The sequence below is a fragment of the Halichoerus grypus genome, chromosome 9 (genome assembly GCF_964656455.1).
Source record: "Halichoerus grypus chromosome 9, mHalGry1.hap1.1, whole genome shotgun sequence".
NCBI classification, from domain to species: domain Eukaryota; kingdom Metazoa; phylum Chordata; class Mammalia; order Carnivora; family Phocidae; genus Halichoerus; species Halichoerus grypus.
Window position 1 is genome coordinate 14408642 of NC_135720.1, and position 20877 is coordinate 14429518.

General features: G+C 35.9%; 1 protein-coding gene across 1 annotated transcript in view; it reads left to right on the forward strand.

Annotated features, from left to right (window-relative positions):
• The window catches only part of SYNE1 (spectrin repeat containing nuclear envelope protein 1), a 436526-nt gene that overhangs the window by 93169 nt on the left and 322480 nt on the right, over positions 1–20877 (forward strand). Inside the window, exons 4-8 of the mRNA XM_078054564.1 lie at positions 8451–8546; positions 11296–11379; positions 17286–17306; positions 17784–17876; positions 18923–19101. Coding sequence (XP_077910690.1) covers positions 8451–8546; positions 11296–11379; positions 17286–17306; positions 17784–17876; positions 18923–19101 — 473 coding nt within the window. The remainder of the gene's footprint in view (positions 1–8450; positions 8547–11295; positions 11380–17285; positions 17307–17783; positions 17877–18922; positions 19102–20877) is intronic.

The window sequence follows — 20877 nt, forward strand, 5'->3', positions numbered from 1 at the left end:
TTAAGTTAGGAGGCTGTTGAAGTCATCCAGGCAAGAGACTGGTGGCTTATACCAAGGCAGTAAGCAGCAGAGGTGGTGAAAAGTGGTTGGATTCTGGATGAGTTTTAAAGATAAAGCCACCAAAATTTGTTGGTGGAGCAGATATGGTTTATGAACAAAGGTTAAGAGTAACGGATAGCCCCAACTTTGTACTGAATAAAACAAATAACTTGGGGAGAGTGATTCTTTTATGCTATGTACTGAAAATAATTTTATTCCACATGAAAATTGTTAAGAGCAGAGTTTTCCAAGCAGATTTAAAGTTGGACTGAAACAGTAGTCATTGCCTTTGGGATATGTATTTGGAATTAAACTAAGTAATTAAGGAAGTGGAAATGACTATGCTGTCATAGGAAATAAAAAAGAATGGGAACTGTCTTCTCACCTTTGACAAGTAGAGGTGGAAAATAATCACAATAGTGTTTTTATGAAGGCAATGGAAGAGAAACAGATTACACATAAAATTGTAATTACTTCACCTTGTTTCTGGAGATATTGGGAACATCTAATTAGATTTTCTGAATAAAATGGCAAAACTTTTAGATATTGCATCAGTTTTATGTGGTTCCCACCAGTACTGATAATCATGATTTTGCTGCTCTGGTCCAGGGGTACTTTGGCATTTTTAGATATTTTAGTGTGGTGGGCTCTTAGCCAATCTTCAGGGAGGTAACTCACTCCACCTTTGCTGGTCAACTCCTCTTCCCTTCCCACTCTCCTCTCTGTTCCTGTTGTTTAGCTTGCTGTTTCCACCCATAAGATAACCATCAAAGAATGTGAACACTATAGACTGGTCCTGAGATGGGATTTTTCCCCTTCAGCCTGTGAAATTGTTCCTACCTGAAACATGGAAACCAGAGGTAGTGGTTTATCTGGCTCTAGAAGTGATGGGTCATTCTGTATACAGAGGTTTCAGGGGTGCACAGGATACACCTTGAGAACCTGCCTTTGCCTTGGGATCCCTCCACAGCCTGTGCAGAAGGCCATTTTGAGAATATTTTATGCCATGATTATGTGTAATTTTCAGCAAGCCTGGCGGTGCTCAACGGTGTGCGTGTGTCTCAATTGGAGTAAAGAGTAATCTGTACCATGTGCTTTTATTTTAGGCCTTTTCTACTTCCGTTTTATTGGTATCAGTGGGTATCCAGCAATCACAAATTTTAAACCATAGGATATGTAGTTAGTATTTTAAAGTAAAATGTTATAGCTTTTTTGTGTGTCATAAAATGTTTTGAGAGCTCTTTCCCCAAGGCGAAAAGTGTTCAGTAAAACACTATCCAACTGTTCTGAGATTAAAAGTCATGATAATAAATGAAGACCTGGGTTGGTCCTGGCATGAAATGGGAGATTTTGCCTTTTTATTTGCTCAAGACTAAAACCTTCATGCTGTAAATCTCCTTGATAGCTGTGTGATACTTGAGGCTAAGGGACCCTAAGATTCTAGCAGATGTGTAGGTATATCTGTTGATGAAGTAATGATATGCTAGTAATGTTTCAAGGTAGATTTGTGCTCTTCTACATTTCTGACTGCAATATAATACTCAATGCTTCTTTCACCTCAACTGATGTGCATAGGATTGTCCTCTTAATGCAAAGTTAAAAATGGTAAAAATATTTTTAGTCTATCTCCATTTTTGTTATTTTTGGATATAGGCATACAGTGGTCCAGGTGAAATGGCTCTATTCATTTATGCATGTATGAATGTATGTTTGTTTATCAACAATATTCAGCTGTGTCTACCTTCATCATTTACTGATATCAATTGGTCAAAAGTCTATAAAACATCTTTTCACATCAAATACAATTAGGTCTCCCTGAAAATGCACACTCTCATCAGTAAAGCATAAATTTATTTTTGGTCACTTATGTGGATCTTATCATGGAGTAGGAGTGGAAGGGCACTGAACTGTAAATTGTTACATTCAGATAGTGTTTACAAAGTAATAACAAAATAGACCCACATGTCTGTTGTGCTTTATTTTGTTACAAGTAAATGAAATGATCTTAAATTATTTAACTAAGAAGTGAAATCTATTGAGAAGATACATTCTGACTGGGCAGGAAAAGATTAGCTCAGCAGGCTTGGGTTGCTCAAACTCCATACATTGCAAATAAAGACCTATCTTTAGGAATGGTCCTTAACCGGCTCCTGGGAGATAACCTCTGAGCACTTGGAATATTCTGCCTGATAAGAGAGTTTTATATGCCTAGACCTTGGGCCATGCTGTACTACTACTTTGATGAGATTAATTTAACAATGTGTTTCATGGTGAACACCCATCTGTTTTTTCTGGGGAGCTGGGACAGGGGAAGGGCTGGAGTCCGAGTAGCTGAGGTCAGTTATGTAAGCACCGCATGCCTAAGTTACAGAGTCCAAATAAAAACTCTGTGGAGCAAAACTCATGGAGCATGCTTTTCTGGTTGCTGACACTTCACACATATCATCACACATCATTCTGGGAAAAATTAGGCATGTCTTTATGTACTCCTACTGGAAGATCATTCATCCCTGGAAACTCATACATGGTTTCTCCTGGACCCTGCTTTTTGAGCTTTGTCCCTTTGCTGATATTAATGTGTCCGTTCACTGTAATAAATTGTAATCATGAGTAAAATAGCACTTCTGAGTCCTGTGGGTTCTTCTAGTGCATCATAAAGCTGAGGATGGTCTTGAGGAGCCTGGACATTCTGACAGACCCAATCTTGAGAAAGACTGAGGCAAGTAGTTCTTGGGACCTCAACAGCAGGACCCGGTGACAATTGTATTTAGGTCATTGCCATGTGACAACTTGACTCCAGCTAACTTTTGGATCCAAGCAGAGAATGTGATGGGTGCAGCTCAGGTCACTCATGTAACAAAAGATAGGGCTGTCACACAAACATGACCACTAGGGGACATGGTGTGAATCAGGCCAACTGTTGTCTATGCCAGTATGTATTTATATACATAATATTTCTATTATTACTATTTAGTCTTTCTTTTATATCCATTCATATATAGAAGTGGCTTTTTGTTAATAAATTTTTTGTTTCTAGTAGAATGGCAGGCACTTCAGCTGATTAGTTAATACTTTTCATGTTGATATTAAACAAAAATCACATATATAGGTTTATGTATTATTCAGGAAATATTTATGTTAATACCTGTATTTTTTGTACTAAACTTCCTATCTAACAGGTGGCTCAAAGTATAATAAACCTGGGCTCAAATCTAATCACTTACAAGGGTTGTGATCTAGGCCAATGGTTGAACCTCTCTGAGATTCAGATTTCTTGCTTTGAAATAGGAAGTGATACTCCCATAGGTAGTGGTTATGAATATTACATGAGATAATATGTATACAAGCCCTCAGCATAGTGCTTGACACATTGAGATGTTCAACAATACATTATTGATTCTTTCCTACCTTCTTCTTTTTTCCTCATTTCATTCCTATTAAAACACCTACTGAATTAGAAGGTGTAAATATCTAAGCCATGGAATCATCTAGTAAATATTGGAATTCATATATGTAGTCTATAATGTGACTATTTTGTCATATTTACTTTATGCATCAACATTTTTCATTTCATATGTAATTTTTAAATGTGAGAATTACTTAAATTTTTATTTCATGCCAAATAGTTATATCTGATATCTGTTTTCATCAAAATTATTCTCTTATTCCTTTTCCTCTAAGCAGCATAATTGTTTCTAGGGGCATAAAATCAACATGTCGCAGAGCAAACATGGCCATCCTTTCATGGATAAAAATATGAAAATAGATGGTAGATAAGGCTTAAATATGTGCTGATGCTTATAGATTAGTCAAGTGACACAAGATATTCACACACACACAATGTTAGAAAAGAGGTTGTTTTCCCCAAATAGAGGAAATGGTCAGGAAAAATTATGTCAAAGATACCTGTACGTCTACATTCCGTAAAGATCAAGGATGGACTTTGAATCTCATTATGTGTCATTAAAGGAGCTGAATAGCAAAAATAAAGGAGGAGGAGAAGAAAGAGTGAAAAAAGCTCCGTAAAGTCTGTTTCAGTCATGAGTTAACTCCCAAGGGTATAACCAGGCACAGAGGCGTGTGCAACTTCCCTGTTTCCAGGGACTTTTAGACCCAGGCAGTCCTCTTAGAGCTAGAATTTTAGGTTTAAACCTCGTTTGAGGAGAGCTGAGAGAAAGGAGTAGCCACAGAAGTGAAGTACTACTTCCTCTGTTCTCTCTCCCATCTTTATCTCCCTCTCCCACTGACCCAATTGGGAAGTTCTGTTCTTCGAACAACCTCAGATTCAGCATGAATATATTTTGGTTCCACTACAGAAATCTAAATGTGACTGTCAAGTCTAAGGAGAATACAATTTTAAAAAATACTGCACCAAAAAAAGAGCTTATCACAATTTTACCTTAATAATAGTAAAAAATGATAATTGTGGTTTTGAAAAGTGCCTGATAGAGTCCTGCCTAATGCTTAAAACTGAAAATTGGTAGGGAATAGGAACAAAACCACATTATCTTTGTTTTTCCATTAAGTCAGGCTCCAATTAGTTACTTTCTTTCCTAACTCTTTCTTTTGGCGGCCAGTACCATGACCTGAATCCAGCCAGAGTAATCAGATTGGTGCTGTAAGTATTTATATATGTGACAGGAAAGACATTTTATCTGAAAGGTTTTTTATTAAAACATTGTTCCAAAAAATAAATGATATAGTCACAATAGTAAAGGTCTCCTCTAGTTGATCATTTGCTATATGTAAACAATTCTTTATGCAAAATGGAAGAGCAAAACTTATCCAATAATGACTACAATGTTTTTATTCTGATGTAATTTTTGATGTGTTTTGTTAATTTTGAACAATGTTTACATTATATCTAATTGGATAGAGTTTATAGAAATATGAAGATCATTCTCTAGTATTCATTTTTGCCAGCTCTTTACAGTAAGGCTGGCCAGAAGTTTATTATTCCACCTCTTTTACTAGTTAAGTAAAGAATTGATTACATAGTGCTTGGTCCTATAATTCAGTGTGTTGAAAATATGGTACTTGTGCATTACAAATTAAATTGATAAAAACATTTTTTAAACATTTTTATTTTAAGGAGAAATATTTTCTCCCAATTTCTATTTAGACTGGTAATAACCATCAGTCTACATCTCTTTACTTTGTGCAGGAAGACACTGGTGGAAAAATTTCCAGAAGCAACTAGTATTTCCTATAAAAAGAGAAATTCTGCATCATGATCTTATTTGTGTGTATCTCTAAGATTCCCAAAGATATTTGCAAATAAGCATCACATATCTCTGTTGAGTGTGATTCACTCACCATTTACATGATTACTGCCAACTAGTATTAAGCACTGTGCTTTGTATTAGGTATATAATGATATATCCAACTTCCTTACCTTCAGGAAGCTGCCCCATGATCTGAATTCCTGGGGACACAGATTTGTAAATAACTAACTGTAATGCAACATGATCATTCTGATCTGAACAACATATTTAGGGCAAAAGAAGTGACTTAATTCTAGTTGGAAAACTGAAAAAGATTAAGTATGAGCTGAGTCATGAAAATTGAGCGGGAATTTACCAAGCAGAGAGAGGAAAGTGAGGGTAGTCTAGGTATCTGTTCTTGTAATAAAAACCATCTACCCTTCTTTATCATGCAGACTGGAAACTTCAGTCATTTCTTCAACAAATACTTAATGGGTTCTTACTGTGAATAAGACATTCAGAAACAAGATATTCTGTGTTGTGTTGCAGTCTGATAGCCTGGAAACTGGAGAACATTTTTCTTTACCCATTATATATGTACCATATTTTAAGAGCCATTAATATGGGCATAAGGGCTACAAAAATCATTTATTTATTTATTTATTTATTTATTTATTTATTTATTTATTTTAAAGATTTTATTTATTTATTTGACAGCAAGAGAGGGAACACAAGCTGGGGGAGTGAAAGAGGGAGAAGCAGGCTTCCCGCTGAGCAGGGAGCCCCACGCGGGGCTCGATCCCAAGACCCTGGGATCATAACCTGAGCCGAAGGCAGATGCTTAATGACTTAGCAACCCAGGCACCCCAAAAATCATTTTTTTTAGAAAATTACATTTATTCATTTATTCAGTCAGTCATTCAGCTAAAAATATATATTGAGTGCCTGTCATTTACCTGGACAGAAGGATTCAGGAGTCAGTCTATCCAAACAAAATTTTGTGAAGAACAGAGGAGTCAGGATTGATCTTGGTGATGACCACTGTCAGAAAGAAAGGAGAGAGAGAAAGAAAAGAGGTTTGTGAACCAGGCAGGCTGATTAAAGAGGTTTGGGGAAGAACAGATCAAGGAGAGGTTGGTACCAGCAGTCAACACAGAGAGGCTGATGAGCTGAGTTGCTCAGGGGTCACTGCTGACCTGATGGCTGTGTCCACAAGCATGTGCAGAAGCAGCTGGAGGGGAAGGAAGACTGTGGGGCACCAGTAGATTCGATAGGAGAAACATCAGAGGCAGAAGTGGGGTCACAAGAAAATGGTCTTCAAAGTGGCAGAGATGAATTTGTGTTTAAAGGCAGATTGGGGGGGCGGTGCTTGGGTGGCTCAGTTGGTTGAGCATCCAACTCTTGGTTTTGGCTCAGGTCATGATCTCAGGGTTGTGAGATGGAGACCCAGGCTCAATGTGGAGTCAGCTTGAGACTCTCTCCCTCCCCCTCTCCCTCTGCCCCTACTCCTACTCCCTACTCTCTCTCTCTGTCTTGCATGCACAATCTCTCTCAAATAAATAAATAAATAAATATTTAAAAAAAAAAAACAAAGGCTGAATGGATGAATGGATGTGACTTGTTTTTTTGTGTCAAATTTCTTGGAATTTTTATCATTTCAAGAAAATTCCCTGCTTAGTTTCATTTTCTTTATATATTTTCAGGTTAACACAGTATAAGAAAAAATTCATTTGCGTTTGTTCACTGAATATATCACATATTTATTAACTTTTTCCTCATTGTTATACTGCATTTATATTCTTAGGATACAAATGGATATTTTGCATGATAAACAGGCCATATTTTTAATGATTACATATAACTAATACAATAATTTTGATTCTTATCACACTGAATAGTTTTCATTGTAGCTCACTAATAATTTTATTTATATCCGTAGAATATAAAGTCATTATTACATTTTTTGCTATATTAATTATAAGCAGTGTGAATAGTGGAATATAAAAGAGAATACCTGAAAATGAAAACTTATTTTTGAACATGTATTTCACAGTATGAGAACAAAATGTATTCAGCTGTTCATTTTATAAAGAGAGAAAATGCATTTAAAAATAGAATTGTGCCATTCAGAGACTGTAATTCATGCAGTCATAAGAGAAATATAAATGCTCCCTATCAGTGAGTAGAGAAAAACGTCTCATTTCAATAAAACATTTGGTGATTAAATATCTCTACATAGAACTTTTCCTTTCTTTTTTCTTTTTTAGAAAGAAAGACAATTGGATATAGTCAGAAATATAACTTAGGCTTTTAACATGATTCAGTGAGAACCAGGAAACTATAGCGCTTGAACCTAGGTAATAAATGGAAAAGTTCTTTCTGTGAGAAATCTGAGGATACCAATCCTCCACTGACCATGAACATTAGCATCATCACCTGTTTCCTTTCTTCTGAGCCAAGATAGACCTGAATTCAAGGTTTGACAAAGCCCAATATATTAGGTATTTTAGTGATTTTTATAAAAAAATAAAAGACCCTCCATGAATTGAAAATGGGCTTTGACTTATTTTTCCAGTAGTGGTGATGGATTTGCACTGATCAGTCTGTAATCTTGCACTTACGATCCTCTGAGTTCAGCGCCACATTCTGAGAGAAGCTGAGCTAGATTTGTCAGGCGAGAAACAGGACCTGGCCAGCTAACTCACAAGAGAGTCAGTCTGCAACCTTAGTTGTGCTCCCGCAGCTGGCCCCTGAGCTAAGGAGATTACTGCGGCCAGAATGGGCTTAGGTAAGCCGTGGTAACGTGCTCGCCCACAGTGAAGTTGGGAGGTTGGTACAGTTTATCTGGGGCACCTCCTCTTCCTCGTTTAGGCCCTGCGTCAATGTCTCATCTTTTATGTTGATAGTGACCTCTTTTCCTTCTCTTACCCCATACCATCTCTTTGACTCTTGACAAAAATTCCTTTCTAGAAAGAAACTGATATGTATATGAAAGCCCAAGCATTAAGTCTCCTGAGGTTTTTGAGTAAGTTTCTCTCCAAAGGGTTGTTTTTCTCCAATAATTGGTAATTGCCAATCATATCCAAAATAAAGAATTTAGGTATTTAGAAATTATTTGTACAGATTTCACCACAGTGAGTAGCAAAGGTATGGCAGAGAGAGAGAGAGAAGCATTTTTTTGCACTTAACTAATTTTTTATCTTCTAGCGGAAACCCCCACTGGTGATAGATGATCTTTTTGAAGACATGAAAGATGGTGTTAAGCTGCTTGCTCTTCTGGAGGTCCTGTCTGGGCAGAAACTGGTAAGGACTTTTTCTGTGACCAGACTTGTCAAATTGTTCCCCTTTGGAATTTGGGGGTTGTGGAGTTGGGAGTGTAAAAGGTGCTGTCCCTATAAGACAAAGTTCTCTTTTTGTAGTTGGTAATACACTGGAAACACTGGCCTATCAGTCACTTCTGGGAGCAGAGAATACATTCCCTTTCTCTTTCCTCACACCTTTAGTGGATCTGAAACATTATAGTAGTAGCTACCTTGGAAGGCAGAGTGAAAAACTTCATCAGTAATCTGTCATGTTTAACTACTGCCTCTGTGTGGTGTCCAGGAAGATGACTTGCAGATTAACACACCTCAGTTTATAGTGTTTGCTTTCCATTTGGAAAGGATGGTTGGTCCGTAACTGTGCATTACTTATGTAGCTGTCTGTTGAAAATTAAGTTGGAAATCAGCGTGACATTCTTCATGCACTTGTGGACGTCCTCCATGCACTGTGGACATCCTCCATCGCCAGTCATTTGTCACAGGGACAGCTTGTTTTTAGGTGCAGTGCAACCAGCAGAGTGAAAAAAAAACACATTGACAGTGAACTACAGAATATATTTTTCTACATTACTCAATAATAAAGTATAGACAGTCCCCAACTTACAGTGGTTCGACTTCATGACTTTTTGACTTCATGATGATGTGAAAGCAATATACATTTAGTAAAAACCATACTTGAAATTTTGAATTTGAATCTTTTCCTGGGCTAACGACACACAGGATGGTCCTCTCTCGTGAGGCTGGGCAGTGATAGAGAGCCACAGCTCCTAATGAGCCACGTGATCACGAGGGTAAAGAACCGATACACTTACAACCATTCTGTACCCACACAGACATTCCGTTTTTCACTTTAAGTACAGTATTGAATAAATTACATGAAATATTAAGCACTCCATTATAAGATAGGCTTTGTATGAGATGAGTTTGCCCAACTGTAGGCTAATGTAAGTGGTCTGAGCACATTTAAGGTGAGCTAGGTGAAGCTGTGATGTTTGGTAGGTTGGGTGTATTAAATGCATTTTTGATTTGCAGTATTTCCAACTTAAAATGAGTTTATCAGGATATAACCCCAATGTAAGTTGAGGAAGATCTACATTTTGTTTTTCTGGGTTATGTTTTGTTATTTCAGAGGAGTAGAGAAGTAAGTAGTTTGCGAGGATAAACTCCTTATAAATGCTGTTTGCCATAATTACAAAAAGGTACTCAGCAAATAATCTTCAAAATGTGTAACATGTTAGACACAGAGTCCAAAATTGGGATACTCATTTTTTCTTTATTTACTGCTTCTTGACAAAAGCTACACAATCATTATTGCTTGGGTAATTGAGTTTTTTAAGTGTTTTTGCCTAAACATAAATTTCCAGTAATTTTGTGCAGAGTCCTCAAAATGGCTTTTGTAAAAGAGTTTGCTTGTTGGAAAATTACAAACTGATAATAATTTTGTGTAAATCATTTATCTTAATAGGATTCATATTGTAGTGGATGCTCTCAGCACCCCTGTGCCATCTCCGCTCGCCTCCCTCTCCAGCGAGTGAGAGTTCAGAGAGTGTGGGCCATTGCCCATAGACTGCAGCAGCATCTAGCTTCAGATCCTATTAACATGTCTCCAGGATTCCATCCTCACGGCTTTTATCAAAGCACAAGTTGCTCAAGGCAGCCCTGAAGTGCGGAAGGGTTAGTGGTCCCTAAGGACCCTCAACCAATGGAGATGGGAGTCCATGAATAAATGCTCCAGTCTGCCATTTGTAGGAGGGACAATTCTGTGACATAATTTACACATATCTTATAGAGTGTGTGGGTCCCCAGCAGGAGTGAGGCCTAGTTGCTCACAGCAGAAACCCTCAGTAACGCTTTTCCTTCTTCCCTGTCTCATTCTCCATGCATCTCCTCGCTCTTACTACCTGGAGTCACCTCCCCAATAAACTACATGCACCCAAGACCTTGTCTCGGGTTCTGCTTTGGGGGAAATCAAACAAAACACGCATGAAAAGCTAATTTGGAATATACAGGTGTATGCACGAGCTAAATAAACTGGATTAGCATTCAGATGTGGGAGTCATTGACTTGAGATATATACAGCCTTGGTTTCCAGATGTAATTGGCCATCTTTATATATCCTCCTGAATTAAGCTATTTAATAGAAGCTTAAAGGAACCTTTGTTATCATCCAGTTGGGTATTAAAGACGTATATCATCCTGTATCAGTATAATTTTACCAGTGCACTTGACTAACAGAGTACAGAAATCTTGATAGGCATTTAATTGCCAAGCTAGATGATTCTAGAAAAAGTAAATATTTTGACATAAGAGTCCTACTTCTGTTTAAGTGCCCACTCATTCAGCCATAGAATTATAAGACCTTGAAGCTAGAAGAAATTTCAAAATGAATCTCAGCATTCTTACTTAGTGGATAAGAAAACTGAGACCTACAAGGACAATTTCCAATTTAACCTTTCTTATTTATTTATATTGAGCCCTTTGAGATTCTGAATTACATAAAATGAAATTACTCTGAAATTATAAATAAACCTTGGAAATGGTTGTTTAAATTTTGTGCATGTCATTATGGTCCAGGACCACATTAACATGAAAAGCATCATTTGAAGGAATGAGTATCCTAGGCATTGTTCTTGAATATTCTTCAAGTATATTTTTAATCCATTTAAATTCATTTTATAATTATCTTTTTAATGTGTGCATTTTTGTTTATTCCTATTCCTTCCTGTTTATAGCCATGTGAACAAGGACGCCGTATGAAGCGAATCCATGCTGTAGCTAATATTGGCACAGCACTCAAGTTCCTTGAAGGAAGGAAGGTGAGAGAGACAAAACAAAACATCTTTTTTTTTTTACATTTTTTTTATTATGTTATAATAACAAAACACCTTTTTAAACAAGAAGGTGTGAGCATACTGATGTTTTTCAAGTTGACTGTGCAGTAAAAACACTGCATGTAAATTATACAGTGAGAGAGTCAATATTATTGTAAAATAATTCTAGATTTACAGGAAAGTGGCAAAAAAATGGCAGAGAGATTTCCTGTCTATACTTAGGGCAGCTTCCTCTAACGTGAAGAACTTACATACATAGTACATGTATATATGTATACATATATATATATATGGCACAATTACTAAAGAAGGACTTTTAAATTGGTGTGATACAATGCATTAAAGCATAGACATTTGTCTAATTTCATCCATTTTTCCACTAATGTCTTACTTCTCCCCAGGATCCAATCCAGTAACACACCTTGCATTTAATTGTGGCTCCTTGGTCTCTTCCACTCTATGACCTTGTCTTCCTTGTCCTTCGTGACCTTGATAATAGCTGCTGGTCAGTTATTTTGCAGAATGTCTCTCAATTTGGGTTTGTTTGATGTTTCCTCAAGATTAGATTGAGGTTATACATTTGTGGCAAGAATTCCAAGGAAGTGATGTTGCATTCTTCTCAGGGCACCTGAGAAGATATAGGATTGATGAGTCTTATTGCTGGTGATGTTAACCTCAATCACTTGGCAAAGCTTTCTGCTGTTTTTTGTTTTGTTTTTTTTTTATGATAAAGTTACTATTTTTTCCTTTATAACTGAGAAATAACTTAGGGGAGATAACTGAGATTATGCTAATACTCTACTTCTTGCAAATTTTGCTTACTGATTTTAGCATTGATTGCCTTCTTCAGTAATTATTTCTGTGATGTCTGCCTAATGGTAATTTTGTGTTTCCCTCAGTCCTTTCACATGTATTAATTGAAAGTGTTCTGTAAGTAAAGGTTGTCCTTTCTCCCTCCCACCATTTATTTATTTATTCAATTATTTATTTTGGCATGAACTTATTTTATTCTATAATTATAATCCAATAATAATAATAATAATACTCAAATTGTTCCAGCTTTGGCCATTGAGAGTTCCTTTAGGCTGGCTCCTGTACTCTTTTAATATGGCCCCATCCTTTTTCAGGCCTTTCCTCATTTTCCAGAACTACATATTTTCCCTGCCCCAGTTCTGGAATCAACCACTTCCCTAAGCAGGCTTTGGTCCTTTTATTAGTGAGCGATGTTTGGGTGCTGGGTGTGCTCATTGCTACTGAAGTTTCATTGCCCCTAGGCCCTCTTAACAGATGTAGAAAATATGAATGTTTACTGACCCAGGTATATGCATATGTGTTGTCTCTCTCTCCCCCTGCCTCCTTTCTCTCTCTCTGTGTGTGTGTGTGTGTGTGTGTGTGTGTGTGTGTGTAAACCATTAGTTTAAACTGATACTTCTGATTCCAGTCCAATACCACGAGGTTTGTTAATAGCCTCCCATGCTTGTTTCTATTTTCTCTGACAGTGAGAAACCTGGCTTTCATCTACAATGTATTCACCTATTTTTTTAATCTTAGTATAGACGTAAAATTGTTTAAGAATTGCTCACCAGACCCCTGTGAGAAACAGATTTACTCACTGGAGAACAGTGTGTATGTATAAGTCTTTTGGTCTTTAGTATTACAGCATTCAGTTAAAAGACTATTTTCCAAATTTACTTAGGTTACTTTTATTCTTTTTCTCTCTCTTCAGTTTTATGATAGTCTTTTGTAATAGAGTTTGGTAATCAAGGTATATTCAGTTTTGAGTAATACCCCCTCACACACACATACATCCTAGTTGACTATGATTATTATTCTTATTCTTATTATTTTTATTTTGGGGAATGAGACATTATTATGATTCCAAGAGTAAAAGTTATGCTTAGAGAAGGCACCCCCTCATTATCCTTACTATTCCATTCTCATCTTTCTTCCTTCCATTCCCTATCTCATCTTAGGGAACCAGCTTCTAATTTATTCTTACAACATTTCTTTTGCATAAATGAGCAGATGTATTTTCATACACCTTCTTTTTTTTATATGAAGGGTAACATCCTATAATACATTTCTGCACTTTGCTTTTCTCATTTAACAGTATATCATGGAAATCTTTCATATCGGTTCATGGAGATCTTCCTCATTCATTTTTACAGCTGCATTCATTATGTGATGTGCCAGAGTTTATTCAATCACTTATGAATGAGGCATTTAGGTTGTTTCTAGTATTTATCAAACACAATGATGCAATTAATGGCTGTCCACTATACTTTCACACTATTAGAAGGGTATTTTTTGGGTAAATTCCTGAAAGTGTGATTATCTAAAAAGTAAGTGTATATGTGGTTTTGTTAGTTATTGCCATGTTTCCTTCCAAACCAGTTGCACCAACTGGTTTAGGTTTAGCCTTTTCCCAACTTGTGGGAATTTAGGTGTCTGTGTTTGGCAGTACCAAAACCAGCTCTATAAATGGATCTCTAGATACTACTTGAAAATAGAATGATTCAACTATTTCCTTCAAAATCTATATCACTAAATTCATTTATTTACTACCCAAATGCATATTTGAATACTTTCCATATGACAGGAACTCTAGAAAATACAAAAATACTTGATTCTGTTCACTGAATAATTTATATTTTGATCAGTTGGTAGTACGATGAAACAATATAAAGTCCAGTCATTTGTGCAGACTCTGTGCCAAAGAGAGATTCTGGACATTAAGATGGTGTAGAAAAACAATATTAGCTTCTTACAGAATATTGGACATTGTTTCCAGATGACTAATATCGTTATTAATGGAGTGTTTCTCTTCTTCCAGCTTCCTCCGTGAGTTTTTCATAGAAAGCTAAAAAAGCCATGTTGAACAAGATATTTATATCTTTCCAAGTCATTGAGTCTCCCATTTTACCTATATAATTATAGTGTCCTACTTTGTTCTGAGCTATCCTTCATTGGCTAGAATATAAAAACAAAATTCCTCTTGTTAACGTCTTGGGAAAAATTTAAGGACTTAACCTATAAAGGCATTGTTTGCAAAGAGGACCAAAGAGTTTTCTTTCCACAGAAGACTTGTTTTACACAAGATCATTTTCACAGAACAAACCTAAGTAATAAAATTTGACTGTGGGGAGGAATGAGTTTGTTTTAAGGCTCTTCAGTGCCCACCTTACTATTTATTTTATTTTATTTTTATAATTTAAGAACTTATATCTCAAACATATTTTCAGGAATTTGTTTTTGACCTTTGGACCTAATTTGCCCTCCATTTAGATTTTTTCTTTAGATAATAGAAAATCAGTTTAGTCCTTGGATTCTAGCTTGATTTAAGGAATAATAAGGGCACTCCTCAAATTTTACTGGAGAAAACCCTACCATTGTGTTTGTTTTCCACTTGTTTACAGGGAAACTGATAAAAGCATACATTAGTATTCTGATAGGAACCATGTAAATGTGATTCTGATGAGTAGATCCGGTACCATTTCCACCAGTTTCTTTCTCCAGTGAGGTATCAGGTAGGTCATTCTAAACAGTAATGCAAGGAGCCAACCACTGACCACCTTTCCTAAAACTTCCCTTAGTGTAGACAAGCGACATAAATTTAGGTTCCTATAAAGTCAGATAGGTGATCTTAAAGATGAAGTGAGTTAGAGGCTAATTATGGAAACAGGAGAATTGAGCAAGTTTTGTGCCCTGTCTGGAAGATGGAAACGAACATTCAGTTCCAGTTATAGTTGTCTCAGTGAAATGCAAGCACAGGGATCCCAGATTTTCCAATTAAACAAGAGAAGTCAGCAATCTGGATTTTTATTAAAATCTAATCATTTATTTATTTATTAAATAATGCAGGTAGTTGGCTACCTTTATCACTGGTTAGAATGACTCACTTGACACCTCATTGTAGAAAGCAACTAGCATAAAGTGGCAATGCATCCATTCGTTAGGTTTTCAATTTATCAAGAAAAGCTAGGAATCTGGAGTTTTAATTGAATTTTTTTCAAAATTTATTCCCAAATAATTGGAATATTTTTTGGAAATCCCTGTGGGCCTTGTATTAGTTTGCTGTGGTCCCTATAGCCCTACCACAGACTGGATGGCTTAAATAACAGAAATTTCTTTTTTCACAGTTGTGGAGGCTGGAGGTTTAAGATCAAGGTACCAGCAGAGTTGGTTTCTTTGTCTCTTCCTGCTTGCAGGCAGACACTTACTCACTGTGTCCTCAGGTGGCCTTTCCTCTGTGTGGGTGTGGAGAGAGAGAAAGAGCTCTGGTGTCTCCTTCTCTTCTCATAAGGACCTCAGTCCTATTGGATTAGGACCCACTCTTATTACCTCATTTAACTTTAATGACCTGCTTAAAAGCCCTGTCTCTAAATACGGTCACACTGGGGGTTAGGGCCTCAACATGTGAATTTGGAGGAAACACAGATCAGTCCATATGGGCTTCTGGCTTGCAAAATCAAACTTCCCCAGATTACCTGGGCCACATACAATTGTCTGGTACAGGATTCTCAAACATTGGCATGCATCAGAATCAACAAAACCTAGAGATTTTGTTAAGGCAGATTCTTGAGCTGCACCCCCAAGGTCAGCAGGTCAAAGGCGAGGTCAATCAATGTGATCCCATTCTCCTTCTGGTTTCTGGGAATTCTTCATTCTCTTTGAATGTCTCTATTGTCCATCTCACACTCCTAGGCTATTAAGAATTTAATAGGATAAGTTCATAAGCCCAACAAGAGTAGGCTCCATAAGCCCATTATGGAACACACAGTTTTTAAGAGAAAAAATAATTATGAAAAGCATTTTTTCTTCAGAAGTTGAGCAAAATATCTTCAGGTTCTATCATAAATTCAGTATGTTAACTTCATAGTGCATTTGGAGCTGGATTGAGGTAGAAAATTCAACTTATAATTTTTAAAAAGAATGATATATAAGGAAAGATAAATAATCTGCCCTTCATGGAATGCATTAATCTTCTGGTTATTAGCATGTATTATATATCTGTGCCCTGTGGATACTAAAATGGATGTGGAAAAAATTCTGGAGAAGCTGTAAACCAAAGTAATCAAAATGATTATGGACATTGCAGTAGGTTCTGTCATAAAAGGTTAAAAAATGTGATCTTTATTTTCCACAAACATGTATTATTTGTCTCATGCTGTGCTAGGTTTAAAAAAAGAAATAGAAGCTTGTAATCTATGGAAGTTGTCAATATTTTTTTTCCTGTCTCTAAACCTGATGAATGAATTTCACCAGTGAGACAAAATCCCATAGGTATATCTCAAATTATTTACAGTGATTTTTGTGCTAACTTTTACTCTACTAGTAAATTTAAACTAATTACTCCAGAGTAAAGTATTTGTGGGATGATTTTACATCTGATAATTTTTTAAAAGTAAACCATTTACAAACTTCTGAACTTTATTATTAATAACACATCTTATTAAATCTTGTCTGAGAATTATTGAGCTATAAATCTAAGGAGTACTTTATTTTTTTTTCTAATTTGTTTAGGGGTTATTGAAAAGATGGTGAGCAGTTGTTAATTGTTCTGAGAATGGCTGAGATAGACTTACCATACATCCGTTTTGCTGGGACTTAGGAAATAACATTTTTAATAGTTGGGAAGGCATTAAAATAAATAATTAGAGACAACTACAGACAAGTTAACATCTATCCTGAATGCTTAAAAGTCAGGAACTAAACCCTAATGGTCTCTTCTACTTTATTATCTCTTGGCTTTCCTTTGTCTTTACAATGTATTCCCCAAATCTTGCTCTAAATTTACTACCTACATTTTTATTCTCTTTGAACAAATAACTCTGATTTTTAAAAATTATTTATGTATGTATATCATCTTCTCCCTTTGTTTTTCATGTCAGTCCACGTACAGAGGATCACCGGTTAGTACAAATTTTAGAATTTTTAACTCCTGACTTTTATAGGTAAAAGAGAACATAAGTTTCATGCTATTTGGTAACAAACTTCAGAGTGAGTGCATTTTCTTAAACTACTCATCACAGTTTCTTTTAAGCTCCAGTCAACTTCTGAATGTAAAAAAAATAACCTTTTTTTTTTTTTACTGTGTGGTGTTTTGTTGGTAATTCCTTGCATGATGTCATATTTTTTCAACTTTAAACAATTTTTTGAAATTCATTCTATAGTTGTTTTTATTGTGTGCCCCTAATGAATGCTCCTGAAATTTCCACTGAAACCATGTGCTTGTTTGTTTTGATGGCTCACCCTACTTACTCTTGTGTATCACTACATAGGCATGACCAAATTGTCCAACTGATGTCTAATAAAGTGCTAATTATTGCATAATTGGGTGGTCTATAATCTTCTAGTACATTACTAGTACAGTTTTTCTTTTTAAACAGATTAAATTAGTCAACATTAACTCCACTGATATAGCTGATGGCCGACCTTCAATAGTTCTTGGATTGGTGTGGACCATTATTCTATATTTCCAGGTATTGTACTATAGCTCCCTTTTCAGTTGATATAATGTCATGAATGGAGGTAGTGGTAGAAATTTTAATAGTACTCTCATTTGCCCTACCTTTGGGGTTGATTCTCAAGTGAGCAGAAATTTGATTTTCCCATGTGTATTGTTTTTTGTTAGCAGAAAAATTTCCTCTTCTTCCCTGCAAAGATGTTATATATGGTACTCCTCCAAAAAACTGTGACATAGGTGCTCCATCTGAAAAGTGAGCAGGGCACATCGGAGATGAGATATTGGTGTAGAAAGAGTTCAGGAAATTTTTTTTGTTCTCTGGAAGGGACCAGTTTTATGTTCCCATTAGACATTAAGGGGAGAAATGAACTTGCCATTCCATCTAGAATAATTGTTCTAGCCATTAGGTTGTGTTTTTTTTATTTTTTGAAGATTTTATTTATTTATTTGAGAGAGAGAGGACAAGCAGGGATGCGGGGCAGAGGGAGAGGGAGAAGCAGACTCCCCACTGAGCGGGGAGCCAAACATGGGGCTTGATCCCAGGAACCCGAGATCATGACCTGAGCCCAAGGCAGACACTTAGGTTTTTATTTAAGTCTTTATTTTTTAGAGCAGTTTTAAGTTCACAGCCAAACTGAACAAAAAGTACAGAGATTTCCCACATACCCTGTACCCACACTATGTGTAGCTTCTCCCATAACCTACATCCTCCACTGAAGTGATACACTTCATGAACCTATATTGACCCATCATTATTAAAGTCTGTAGTTTACATTAGGGTTCCCTTTTGGTGTTGTACGCTCTATGAGCTTGGATAACCATTAGGTTTTATTTTATTCATTCATTCATGTGTTTAACAAGTGTTTATTACTGTGTACGAGGTAGTTTTAGATGCAGTGGGAAGTCGGAAGAAGAGTACAATGTCAATCATGCCTTAAGAACTTACCTTGTCAATGGTGTTAAGGGTGTGAATTTAAATCACTTTTAGTTGGGAAAGTAAAACATCCAAGGAAAGAAGAACAAGATAATTCTTATGTTTTTGCCATGTTAACTCACGAACAGATTGAGGAGTTGACCAGCAACCTGCCACAGCTGCAGTCTTTGTCGGGCAGCACATCCTCTGTGGACAGCATGGTTAGCGCTGAGACCGCCAGCCCCCCAAGTAAACGGAAAGTGGCCACCAAGCTCCAAGGAAATGCTAAGAAGGCTTTATTAAAGTGGGTTCAGTACACAGTAGCCAAGTAAGTACCAAGAATTTGTTTAAATTTGAAGCCCTTGAATAATTTGAGTTACCAATTTATTACTGAGTGCACCTGCCAATATTGCGAAATTTGAAGAGACATTTGAATGAAGGGCTTTGCTTCAGGCTGTTCCATTCTTTCCTTGAATTAAATACAAAAAGAAATCATCACTAATACTCTAGGAAAATGCTGCAATCAACCTAATTCCTTCATTAATCATGTGATTGGGCCCAATTAATTTATTTTTAACACACTCTTTGATTGGTAATCTGAGGAGTAATTCTGTTTAGGTCATTGTTTGGACTTCCTGCTTTTATTAAATAATCTTTACACAAATAAATTAGAGGTTTAAATGTGATTATCTCTTTATAAGACTGTTGAGTTCTGTTTAATAATAATGTGAGCTAAGGTCCACATCTGAAATAATTATATTTGTTTTTGTTTCCCAAAACTTTCTAACAATTTTATTTTAAAATTCTTTTTCCTTGGGTCTCCTCTTTTATCTGGAATGTAGATTCCTTTGTCAACTTCAGTTTTATAGATTGTGGATTTGCTTCTGGGCATAATAAATTTACATGTGTGTACATTCATGTGATAATGCTAGATATAAAATTACTACTCTCAATGAGTATCTTTTCATAGCAATTTCAATAGCATTTTCAGCAATTTCAAAAAATTGAGCATACCAGTGTTTTGTGGTCAGATGTGGTCAGTGGTAAGATCTCTTCATGAAGAAGTTGTGCTTTTGTATGATTTCCTAAATGACATGTCAAATTAACTCACTTTCTGTTTTGTTTTTGCATGCCTAAATCTAATCTGAATCTTATTCCCTACTTCTGGAAAATAGTTTTAAACAAGTACTTATCATTATAAAATATTGAGGCACTAAACGTAAGGAGTTCTATTTTTTTTAGCTCTATTTTTAAAGTGTTTGAAGAGCAAAAATAAAGACAGAAAAATTAAACATAGAGAAGATGTAATTAGTGTTATTATTTTACATCATTTTGTTTAACTTTTAAAGTGTGTTGGTGGTTTTCTAATTTGGGGTATATTTTTATGATTCAACTTGTAGTCAAAAATATTTCTGAAAGCAAAGCTTTGTGGCTTTTTAGAATCTGTAGTAGAAATAAAATGGTAAAAGCCTGACCACATTGCTGGTATACTGTTTGCATTCCATCGATAGTGGCAATTACTAATCTCTTTTGCAGCTTAATTGGGCAGGGAGAAGAAATGTGCTAGGTAGGAAGAGACAGGTGACCACATGCTAGGACATTTGTCATGATACTATTTAATAAAACTTCATGATAATATCAATGTGATACTCTCCCATTGCTCTACAAACCATTAAATTAACCAAAAATAAATTGGTTTCCACTTAATATTACAGTAGCTTAAAGTAAACTCAAATTTAATGCTATTAGAGTTTTTCTGCATTGGTTTTGTTTTATATATGGTGTGTTAGCTTTCAAAGATGCGCAAGGGTCTAATGATAACTAAAAGTCATTCCTGCAACTTATATATGTGTAACATCAGTGGAAGTTGTATTTTCCTTATCTGTATAAATGTCCGGATTTATGGATCCAAGGCTTTTCCACCCATCAACATATCAGTGAGATCCATTTACTTTATAGCTGCATCAAGTATAGAGATTTGGGGAGATGACTGTTCTCTAACATAAAAATTCTGTGATGAACACATGATTCCATTATACCTACCAAATTGTTGATAATTTTTCTAAAACCTGCTTTTTAAAAAATACTATCCCACTATGTATTT